A 12,770-nucleotide genomic window follows, 5' to 3' on the forward strand; every position below is an offset into this window, starting at 1 on the left:
TCAACGTTTCTTCTTGTTTTGTTTCGTGTTGCAAATTTTGCAAATTGGTTTGGGTGCAGTCTTCTCGGGTATGGGTGTGGGTGGCTTGGCCGAGAGCAGAGATGTCAGCATGTCGCTGAGGTCTGGCAAATTGTTGGGTACCTTGGGAAATTGCAAATTTTCCAGCTCGCGCTTCGTTTGGGGATCACGTATGATGCGGGGCACAATCATGAGCATCAGGACGGGCGCCAGCATAATCAGGAACATGGGATTAAGGATAAAGTCCACGAAACGCCACTGTTCGCGTTCCGTAAAGTATTTGCGACGCTTCGCTGCCGGCAGTCGCAGTGGATAGGCAATCTGTGAGATGGTGCCCGGCTCCACATAGCTCAACGCTCGAACCCTATACTTGCCCTTCGCATTGATCTCCACTCGCACGGGACGGAAGTAAATGTCCGGATGGTAGACCTCCACAACATGACTGCCGTAGGGCACTCCGCTGATCACAAAGCGTCCATCGGTGCGCACGAATCCCTTGTACTGCCCACCATTGATGGACAACGTGATTTCCGACAGCCAGCGGTGGTTCAATCCCAAGTTAAGATTTGGTGGTAAGATATAACCTTCAATGGTATACAGCGGCGTGGCAATGGCAACATCATTTTTCACTGGAACCACCACATCAGCAAAAACAAAAGCCAAATAGAAGCTCAATACAAACAAAATAATTTTAAACATTTTGGAAGGCGTTTTTTAAAAGTTTAGCCACAAAAAGTTTACTTTTTGGACGGAAAAAAAGATTCCTTGGGCGGTAAAGATGAAAATTTCAAAAGAGAATTGAGAAAATATTATTTTGTATTATATACCTTTCATTTGAGAAGCTACGAATCCTACGAGATTCTAGAAATGTTGACTATACATTTAGATCTGTGAGTACGTGATGGAGTTTTAGGGAAATATATTTAAGGAATCTTTTTATACCCGGTACTCGAAGAGAAGTGGATGTATGTAACACACAAGGAAATGTCTCCGACCCCTAAAGTATATGTATATATTCTTGATCAGCATCAATAGCCGTTTCGATATGGTCATGTATGTCTTTCCGTCCGTCTTGTTGAGCGCCTGGCTCTCAGAGACTTTAAAAGCTAGAGCCAGCAAATTTTGCATCCAGATGGCTGTATGCTCCCACAATGCATTTCAAAATTTCGACCCGCCCCTTTCGCCTCCGCAATGGTCGAAATACTGCTGTATCCACAATTTTGAAGATAAAAGACAACTAACGAGAAGGGACGTGTGAGGCGCTTTTTACACGTCACCATTACTCAGTAGTACATCTGTACCTTAGTGGTTTTTTCAAATCTAAAATTTTTCCTTTTTTCTACATTTGTCATATACATCTACATCACTTGACATGCCAACGCGCTCTTTTAGCTCGCCCCTTCCCCAAGAGCCGGACACTTCACGAAGCAGAGTGTGGAATGAGAGAATATGCAAAAAATAAAAAAGGTGTTTAACGGTGTTAGGGTTGCTAATAATTAATTTATATATGAAATGTGTAAAAATAAATTTAAAAATCGATCCTTCGAGAGATCTTCCCATAGATCGCAGAGAAATCTCTCTGTGATTTCCAGAAACTACAAATGCAAATTTACATACATTCCTCTTTTCTTAAATCATCCTCTTAACCATCGCCTTTCAAAAACTTCCTTATCGCCACCGAAGAGCCAAAAATCTTCTTAAAAAACACAAATTACCGACGGCAAAACCACATTTTCCACAGTGAACGATCGCACGATCGTTCGCATTTTATAACGCAACATTTGTTGCATCTCCAGACGCCAAGAGATGAGAGTAGTGAATCACTGCAGCCCTACTCCCTCTCTCCTGCGGCAGACTTCTCTTCTATGGGAAGAGAGTCGTGACCAAGGCGACTTTTGCTCAACCATCAGACACTGCCGCACACACAGGAGACATTATATGGAATGTATGCTTGCGGTCTAAGAGAGAAGAGGCAGGGCCAGGCCAGGCACGGCCAGGCCAGGCAGGGCCAGGCCAGGCAGAGCAGCCAGGCATGAAGTGGCTGCCACAAATTTGCACTTTTTGATGAACGTTTTGTGGCTTCTGCTTCTGTGTCGCGGGAATCACGACACCCCAAACGATGGTGCATCGATGGTAATTTTTTCGCAGCAAGTATCTGCTCAAATTATCCTCTCAACAAGTGTTCAAAAACGGTATCTGGGGGCATGTGCAAACAATTTTCCAGTATAATTTGACTTTTCTGTAGAGTATGGGGCTACCAGGGGCCTGCATGGTATCGTCGTAATCGTCGTGTTCATCGTTTGATTTAGCGCCAGCCTCGTATTGAGAAGAATCTTGATCAGTTATTTGTGTTTACATTTTCCCCAAAACGGAGCGCCTCTCAGCCGATCGAGACCTGCCAATAAACAGAGTTGTTGTATTTGTGTGGATATTTCAATTTTTTTTAGCTGTATCTGGTGCTCCACTCAATTGACAGCAGCGCATGCGCATGGTGGAGAGCTTCTGTCTACGGCTAGATGTATATAAGTTGCTATGAAGCGTTGAATGGTGAATAATTGCCCGTGATTAAAGCTGCAAAATGTGTGCAAAAAAAAAATAAAATAAATGAAAGAATATCGATTTGGAGTCTGGCACTTTAAATGAAGATCGATATGGTGGAACAGTCAATGGGAAAAGTGGAAATAATTGCAGGAAATGTCTAGAAAAGTATAGGGAAAAAATGTTAAAGGTGTTTTCGGTTAGTCCATTCTCGAAATTCTCAAAAATAGTACACAAAAAACATGAATGTAATGTGCTTCGAAAATTATTAATGGAATTCCTATAACAGGATGGCAAAATTTCAATCCATAAAACCTAAAAAATGAAACCTTTTATGCTCCATACCATCTTCCATAGAACCCAACAATTATCTCTCTGAGCTTCTTATTCCCTATAAAACTAACCTGATCCAACACACAACAAAGTGTTACACCTTATCAAAGCAGGGTTCTTCCATAAAAGTTCTCTATAAATAATACCAAATCTAATCTGAAAGCAAAAAAGAAAACCAGGGTGCTGGGTACCAGGCAAAAATATCAAAACCATTCAGTAAATCAATCAAACCAAAAATTGATAGCTTATGACTGATTTATGAATATAAAAGAGTCATGTTCAAATCATAAATCCCACAGTCATCGGATAGGAAGAGAGAGTACCACCATACTTATGGATTATCCCTCCACTATCGCTATAATGTCCGGGCATTATTCATCGTTTTTTTTTTCATAATAAAGCAATTTGAACGATTGCAAGATAATCGTTTAATGGCTGATATGCGAACACAGAGATTTACTGTATAGCTGTTTGTGGTTCGATCGATCGGTCTGATGGCTATCGCTTTATCGCCAGAGAACCAGAACACTATCTGCAGTAAATCAATACACATAAAACCCCACACCTAAAATACTTCTCTTGAAGACCCTTCATAACTGATTTGCTAGGAATTGTTCGTTGTTTTTTTGCGGAACAGCAGAGGTCATAAATTTCTCGAAAACCTTTTTGATTTATGCAGAAAAAACAGGGAGAGCTGCTTTTAAATATTCATGCGTGATATTTGTCGCAGCGACAGGGATCGGTATCGAAATCGGATCGGTTTCAGCGGCGAATTCAACGATCAATTGTTTGAGCAAAAAAAAAAAAGAAAACAGTAAAAAGCAAAATCCAATCGAAACCCAATGTCAGTCTCAGGCAAAACAATTGTTTAGGAAGAACACAACACAATGGGTCATTTAGGAGTGGTCTGTGGCTCGATCCCCAGCTTCTGTGACAACCCAACAAGTATTGCACGATCCTTGGGGATGATGATGCCCCATCCTGCTGGTATGGGTATCCTTCTGTTCCGGCTGCTGCTTGAGTGATTTATATAGTTTGTGTCAATTCCTGAAATTATTGGGCCCAAACGCAAAAATCGTTCTCAATGTTCGTGTTTCTGGTTTCAGAACTTTCGTGATGACATCTCCCCTGCATATGTTAACACATTTTCAGATTCCTCTAAACGATCAGATCAGTTCTGCAGAAGATGCTAGGAAGGAATCCCTGTTTTCGGGTTAAGGTTGAGATGTTTCCTTCTGAGTCATGATCTTTGGGAATTTGATTGCGAAGATGAAGTTGGAGAGGAAATAATTAGCATATTTAAAGGAACTTTAACTCGATTCTCCAAGTCACGAGTCTTAAATCAGCGTCCCACTGCCATTTCTACTTTCCTTTCGCTGGAAACATTTTTCTCACTCTGAAATTCGTTACCAATGCTAAAGACATATTCTCATAAGCTTAAAAAAACTTTTAATTAAAGGAATTGCTGCTGGAAATACTTGAGCCAATTCTAGATATGGTCTTGTGGCACAACATTGACGATGATGAGGCAGGTACAGACAGACAGGCAGGCCAGGCAGGCAGCAGTCCAGAGAGGCAGGCATTCAGGCAGCCAGACGACCACTAGATGGAAGTGGCAGTGGAATGGCATGGAGGCTGGGGCAGGCACATTTAAAACAAGTTCAAGATGCAAACAATGGATCATTATCCAGATACAAAAAACTAAAACAAAAAGAGAACAAAAGAGCAGAGAAGAGAAGAACGAACGCAGTAGAGCCAAGAAGAGCGAAGAAACAGATACAATCGACCGCAATCGAAACGGCATTCCCATAGGTTACATTGCAACGAAGCGGCGATGCCACAAACATCGTCCAAAGGGGGCACAAGTGGCAGACACAGTGAGCGAGCGGGACAGCAAGCGATAGTGCAACAGAGAGGCAGTAGACGATTTTCGATGGCGATGGCTCTTGTTGTTTATTGATTACACGCTTTTTGGGGAACGCTGCAATGCATTGGGCCATCGCGAGAGAGAGGAAGAGATAGAGAAAGAGAAAAAGAGATAGAAAGAGAGAGAGAGAGAGAGAGAGAGAGAGAGAGAGCGAGAACCGCGCGACTCTTGGCCATAATGGTGCGGATGCCAGCGGCTGCAACATGCGCCTGTCATGCGATCGCCGCCAAGAACATAACATCCATTACACAGCGATCGACTCGACCACAAGACTACGACGACGAAGACGATGTGGATGAGAGGCTTAGGATAAGGCTGGGGATGAGGTTGAGGACGTGGTCGACGACGTTTAGGTTGGCTACGTTGGGTTGAAAGTATAAAGCGAAAGAGAGGCGGCTGTGGGGCCTATTTCTGAGGGCCTGAGAGCAATATAAAATAGATATAAATGTGCAGACTTAGAGCTTAGAGCGAAGATTTGATGCTCTTTTCAATCAAAGTAATGTATTTTCTGTTAAAATAAGAAAGATATTAAGATGTTTAGGGATTCATGCAAAGAAATTTCTGAGCAGCTCTAAAAAAATATATTTTTAAAATTCTAAGCAAGTTCATAGACACTTTTAGCAAATAAATTTAGAGATAAATTATCGATAGCAAGCGATCCAGGTGCTCAACAAGACAGACGGACAGACGGACAGACAGGGAGGGCTCTATCGACTCGTCTATTGCTGATCAAGAATATATATACTTTATGGGGTCAGAAACGTTTCCTTCTGTGCGTTACATACAACCGTTATTCCCCACAAATACAATATGCCCTATTTACTCTTCGAGTACCGGGTATAAAAATCAATAACTCGTCCATGCGTATTTAAGTCGGAGATATTTATACTTACTTTTTACAATTTATCGACAAAGAACGAATTATTTAAGAGGTTTCTATAGGTGTTTCAATAAAAAAACTAATAACCGAGTTTAACCAAATAGAAATAAAGCCGAAGAGAGTTCCAGGCACACTCCATAGAATGTTTGCCTTTAATTTTTCTCAATGTTGTGCTCCTCTAGCGTTACAAACTTTTTCCCAAACCTTTTTATACCCTACCCGTACATACCTAAGATTTTGAGGGATAAATGCTGCAGTGCACCATAAAGTTATATTCTTTGCTTGTGGCTGCAACATGAGCAGCAGTTGTTGCTGCTGTAGTTTCAAGTACTCTATGGGCTGCTGCAGTGCTCCTGTCTTTCGGGATCTGCCTGCATTTAAATACAAAATATCAAAATTAGCATTTGTAACAATGGCGAATTGGCCAGCCAGAAATAATGGAACTGACCTGCGCCACAAACCAATGATCATGGTCATGGCATCGCAGGATGAGGACTGCTGCTGATGCTGCATGCACCATTTTCTGCCTCGTAAATCAGGCAGGGCACACAACGTGCAGCAGCATCAGTAGACTACGACTATGCATGCAACGATTGCTGCTGGCACTGCACTAAATTCTCTGTGGGGCGACGATGGCGACAACATTTACTCGTAGAACGGGAGCAGAGCACACAGCCTACTCAGGCTACACGGGCTACAGGTCGTCGCGACGACAGCGACGACCGCTCTTTGTCGATTGGCAACGGCCAAAAGGCCAATCCCAGCGGCAACGTGATTCTACAAACACTCAGATCTATAATCGAATTTCGATACTCGCCTGGCCAAAGCCATATTTGTATGAGGGATCGAAGAAGTCATCTATGAATCATTCGAGGATTCTAAAGGTGCAAAGAGATCAAACTGCAAAACTACAAGCAGGAAACAGTTTAAGCTACAAACAGAAAGGAGTTTGAGACACAAAACTTCAAGGGAAAAGGCAGTGAAAAGCTTAAACTTTTTGGATTATTTAATTGCATTTTGATTTTTCTAAGGTTTAAAACCAGAAGGAACTTGAATTTTTGTCTTTTTTTGTTATCTTTACTCAGTTTATGGATCCATGATCAATGATCCATCTACAAATTTGTAGAATGGTAAGTTTATAGCTCAACTTTTCTTAGTTTCCTTAGTTTATAGTGAGCAGCAGAACCTTTCGATCGAGAAATGTACGCCATTTCTTTGAAGTACACGTGGTTAAAATATCCACGAAAAATAATCCTCAAAATGCCATAAATTGTAGAAAATAATATATTTCTTTTGAGTAATACTAATATTTTAAGAGATTGAAGTCCATTCAACATTAAAAGTGTGATGCAATTTTACCTGCATTTGAAAGCTGCTTTTAATTGATTCAGTAATTAAAAAATGAGAACTTATTGATTAAATACAATTCGCAATAATTTAAGCCACAAAATTCTTTGATTTCCAATGAAAGAATTTTGTTGCCCAAAACATTCCTCAGACACATACAAACAAATGCAATACCTTAGTCTTAGGAGAACTCCAAACCATCTAGAATTATACAGAATCAATAAGTATTGTCATTATAAGCTACGAATTTAAGATCTTCAGATCTTTAGATCTCTGCATCGCTTTATCGCTGCGTCTGATGTAAAGTTAAGCATATTAGAGTATGCGGAACCCTCTGGCTAAGTGCAACTTGCAGCAGGCTGAGGCAGTGGCGAGGGGTAAGTGGAGGGGTAACACCGTTATGATTTCCAATAGTTTTGCTGCTGCCGGGCAATGGCGCTCGCTGGCTCTCTGGCTAACTGCTGCAGCATTTTGCACTTAATTTAATTTGAATGGCAAACAACAAGTGAAGCAAAAAACGAGAAGGGACGTGGACGTAAGACGCTTCTTACGCGTCACAAATTTTATACCCGGTACTCAGTAGAACATCTGTACCTTAACGCACATTGCAGAAGCAGAGTGTGAATGAGAGAATGTGCAACAAACAAATATAAGCTGCGGGACGGGGTGGGTTTAGCCACTGGAAATTAATTTTTTATTGTGGCCATAATAATCAATTTGGTGATTTGATAGATATGGTCATTCCCTACGGAATGGCGTTTTGAGAATATCTTCAAAATTGTGGGTTTGGGAGGTTTTCGCCATTTTGCGGGGGCGGAAGGGGGCGCGGCTCATTTTTGAAATACACTTGTAACAGTTTGAGCATGCAGAAATCTGGATGCAAAAATTGGTGGATCTAGCTTTCATAGTCTCTGAGATTCAGGCGCTCATAAGGACGGACGGACGGACAGACAGACATGGCTCAATCGACCGGCTATTGATGCTGATCAAGAATATATATACGTTATAGGGTCGGAAACATTTCCTTCTGTGCGTTACATCCAACCGTTATTCCCCACAAATAAAATATACCCTACTTACTTTTAGAGTACCGGGTATAAAAAGCATAGCGAAGGAGTTGGGCGGAGGCTGGGAGGGCGCCATCATATCAAGCGTAGTGGCCGCGGGGGAGTGGCAGCTGCTGTAGCAGCGCCAGCAGCGGTTGCCTTCATATCAGTTTCATGTAACTATAGTCACGATTTGGCAATAATGTTGCTTAAATACGACGATGGACTCTGTCTGGCTGCAACTCTGCGGACTCTCCCGATGACTCTCCGATTCCACTCCGATTCGACCGTTTCGGCCTCGTCGCACAGTGGGGAGAAAGAGTGGGTGGAGTGGGAGGTGGGCAGGCGGCCTGCACAGTGGAATTGTAAAACATTCGCTTGGGGCAAGATTTGTTTGCGGGATAAAAATAAAATTGTTCATTTAAAGTAGCTGCTGCTGTTGCTTCTGTTGATTTCTGTCTTTTCCCCCTGTTCGATGAGGTTTTTTTATACACCGCCCGATCTACCGTCTAAAAAGAGAGAAGGAACGTGTAAGACGCTTCTTACGCGTCACAACTTTTATTCCTGGTAATCAGTACTACATCTGCACCATCCTTGCACGTCCCTTCTCGTTCTACCTATATATGCAAGTCATCTACATCTACATTTACATCACTTCTCACGCCAACACGCTGTTTTAGCTCGGACCCCTCCCCTAGAGCGACACACTGAACGAAGTAGAGTGTGGAATGAGAAAATGTGCAAAAAATTAAAATTAATTTTTTATTCCAGCTGTAATAATGATCCAATCTAATTCCAACTCGGTGATCTTATAGTTATGGCCTTATAGTTTTCTTTTATCCTACAAATTGTGGATACCGTAGTTTTTCGCCTTTTGCGGGGGCGGAAGGGGGCGTGGCGAAATACACTTGTAACAGTGTGAGCATACAGCCATCTGGATGCAAAATTTGATGGCTCTAGCTTTTATAGTCTCTGAGATCCAGGCTCATATCAAGATGGACGGACAGACAAACATAACTATATCGACTCGGATATTGATGCTGATCAAGAATGTATATACTTTATTTCGCCGGCAACGTTTGCTACATTCACTTTTCCACAAAAATACAATATACCCTATATATGTACTCTTCGAGTATCGGGTATAACTAGCGATAGGACCTGCGGGTTAATATCTTAGCGCTACTTTATTTTTTAGATTTAGATTTTTATGTTTACGGCTTGCAGTTGTTCGGGGGGATATTGTTATATGTACATACATACATGTATAGGTACGGACATACAATGTACGTACATATGTATGTATTGAGGTTGTTTAGGCATTTTGTGGATGTCTCGAAACGAATGAAAACATTTGTCTATACGCTCGATTGCAGATCGATAGAGAGAAATAAAGACTTTGGCAGAGGAGAAAGGCATTTGTACAAATTGGTGAATCTGTAGCTAAGACTGGAATGTGCTTGTTTACACAAAGAAAACTTATTATTTGTTGTTAAAAATTAGAAAAATGTGAGAGAGAGGCGTTCAAAAGCAAAGATCAGGAAGTGTGGCATGCTCCTAACAATCGATTGAAAACTCTTTCACCACTCAGAAAAATCATAAAAAAAAACAGTCTTGGACACATCTCAGAACTTTCAGCATTTGGAACCATAAGGAAACTTCAAACTGAATCAAAAACCACAGCCAAAAAGCTGCCTTTACCACTTTCCTTTGAGACGACGACGAGGACAGAGCTATAATCCTAATGTTCTGTGTGTCATGAGTACCGCGCGCTGTGGCATGGAGAAAAACGGCAGGAGGTACGAGCAAGTACATTTCCCAAAACCGCAGCGAAAGAAGTGAAGAGAAGTATAAAGAAAAGAAACGAAACGAATTAAAGGGCAAAGGCATAGAAAAACACCGAAAATTGTTCGTCTATTTCGATGGCAATAATTCAAAATATGAAGACGGCTCCGATAGTCATAAATCTGTCAAAAATCCATTTCTTTCATTTTACCCCCGAAAAAAACAGCATCGCATGTTTTCTTTACTTCGATTCTCCTTCTCTCTCCAGCTCTTTCTTCCTGTGTGGGTGTGTGCTTGCTGAGCGTATCTTTCAGATACATAAACTGGCACTTCAAAAACCGAAAAGAAAAGAAAATGAAATATTGTGTAGCAGTGGCTACGGCCTGTGTGTGTATGTGCTGCCTGTCGCCGTCTCTTTTGGGGGTTCTGTTTTCAAGAGAGATCCACTCGAATCAGCAGCAGCCTTTCCTGTCTGACTGTCTGTCTGTCTGTGTATCTCAAATACCAATCCAACGCGAAAACCAAGCGTCGGAGAAGCGTAACTGAATCGAAAAGTGAAGAAAAGTATCTGGTAAGATGCTCGTTTGCTCACTTCAATCCTCCCCCTGAAATGGAACACACTCTGCCTCTCTGCCACTCTCCCATCAAGATCTCTCACAGATGATGGAAAGCAGCCATTGCACCATATTTCAGTCAATTAGAACTGTCATAATTCATTCTTCGGGAGTTATTTAGTTTCTTTCTGTTGTTCTCTACTATTGGTTCTGCCTTTTCGTTTGGTTATAATTTATGATTTTTGCCCCTTGATGAGTTCCAGAAAACTGAACAGTTTTCCCCATTCGGCGCTTAACCACAAAAATATACATATGTGTGTATGTATGTATGTACATATGTATATGGAATATGGAATAGGACGTGGGTTTTAAATAGATTTTGGGCTAAGATTTCAAATGATATTTGATTTGGGCTATCACACCTAATGCTGTGTGCTGTGTGAGATAAATTGACGACTAAAGTATGAAGCATAAATGGGCAGAATAATATGTTCGATATTGAGCCGAATATATGGACATTTTTATTCCCGGTACTCGAAGAGTAAAAAGGGTATATTGTATTTGTGCGAATAACGCTTGTATGTAACGCACAGAAGGAAACGTTTCCGACCCCATGAAGTATATATATTCTTGATCAGCATCAATATACGAGTCGATAGAGCCTAGTCTGTCTGTCCGTCTGACCGTCCGTCCGTCTGTCCGTCTTGTTTGTCGGCTTGTTCTCAGACACTATAAGAGCTAGAGCCACAAAATTTTGCATCCAGACTGCTATATGCTCACACTGGAACCACTGTATTTCAAAAATGAGCCCCGCCCCCTTCCGCCACCGCAAAATGGCGAAAACCTCCCAAACATATGTACAATTTTTAAGTTAAAAGAAATCTAAAAACGCCATTCTGTAGGGAATGGCCATATCTATCAGATCACCAAATTGGGATCCGATTGGATCATTGTTAGGTGCACAATGAAGAAATACATTTGCAGTGGCTAAACCCACCCCGTCCCGCAGCTTATATTTGCCTTGTTTGTGTGCGGGCGCTGCCTCTGCCTCTGCCGCGAGTCTGCAGTGTGTAAGTCTAGGGAAGGGCGGCGAGCTAAAGGAGCGTGTTGGTGTGAGAAGTGTTGTAGATGTAGTTGAAGAACAAATTTAAAATTTGACAAAACACCACAAAGGTGCAGATGTAGTACTGAGTGCCGGGTATTAAAGTTGTGACGCGTAAGAAGCGTCTCACACGTCCCTTCTCGCTTAAAGCAGTATCCTTGGGTTTTCAGAGCTTAAAGAATTAAAAATGTAATACCTGCGAAAATTTAAAAAAATTCAAGAACCTTTCTACACAACATTTGTTTTAATGTTAAATTTTAGAATAATCTTCGCATAATTATAACAGCCTAAACCCGTAATAATTAATTGGATAAAGCTTACCTCAATCAAAGCAAATCATTGAACCATTAGAATCAACATATTTCTATATAACTCATATGTATAAGATGTTCTATACAAAATATATCTACATACAAAAAGTGAGAAAGCTATGTAATATTTTACACAAAATCCAAAGAAAACATCTTTAACTAGCACCCCCTGCCTATAACCTTCTATCAACTCCACATTTATGTTGATATTTTCTTCTCCCATAAAACTTAAATTTGCCTCGTTAACTATTTAATATGAGAGCTTCATTATAGGCCGTAATAACTGAATAATGAGTCGGCCACAGCAAATATATGTGCATACATATATGTACATATGTATGTGAGCCTCTCTCTCTCAGGCCATATGTCCCTCTAAAGTCCTTAAATATCCTTTTATCCATTCTACGAACTGGCTAACGAAATTGATGCCACCAATTAACAGGCATTGAAAAAATGTCGACCAAATTGCATAAGCCTCAGGACGCCACATAAATTACTGTTGCCAGCGAGAGAGAAAGAGAGAGAGAGTGTGTGTGGTGGGTGGGAGGGGGGGCGTGTATAGTGGGGCATATCCATATCGACAGAGAACAACCACACACACACACACACCACACATATCAGCACTCTAAAAATCCGACACAATCCAATGTTGATTACCGCATACAAATCCAGCAGAAGGACAGGCGGGAACCCTTCTAAGCCTGAGCCCAGTAGCCACGTCTGACCCACTCTAACTTGATGCCACAAGCATCACCACCTCACCCACTTGCCTGGGTCAACAATTTTTGATTGCCTCTTCCCCATGAAGCAAACACAGAATCAGAGAGACAACGCGCACGCGAAAATTATTCCTAAAAACTAATACAAATTCATTTGAGTGGATTTTGCCACTCTCCTGCTCTGGTGGGGACATATCCTCTTAGTCCTTT

The 12,770-nt window shown here is 41.4% G+C and overlaps 1 protein-coding gene across 1 annotated transcript; it reads right to left on the reverse strand.

The window, feature by feature from the left end:
- LOC117591085 (ER membrane protein complex subunit 7 homolog) lies at positions 1–6,209 on the reverse strand. Its single transcript, XM_034284185.1, has 3 exons — positions 6,158–6,209; positions 5,926–6,067; positions 1–688 (listed from the first exon to the last, which is right to left on the reverse strand). The coding sequence occupies exons 1-3, from the start codon at positions 6,207–6,209 to the stop codon at positions 1–3; spliced, it is 882 nt and encodes a 293-aa protein (XP_034140076.1).
- Positions 6,210–12,770: the final 6,561 nt, after the last annotated feature.

The sequence above is a fragment of the Drosophila guanche genome, unplaced genomic scaffold, assembly GCF_900245975.1.
Source record: "Drosophila guanche unplaced genomic scaffold, DGUA_6, whole genome shotgun sequence".
Lineage (NCBI taxonomy): Eukaryota > Metazoa > Arthropoda > Insecta > Diptera > Drosophilidae > Drosophila > Drosophila guanche.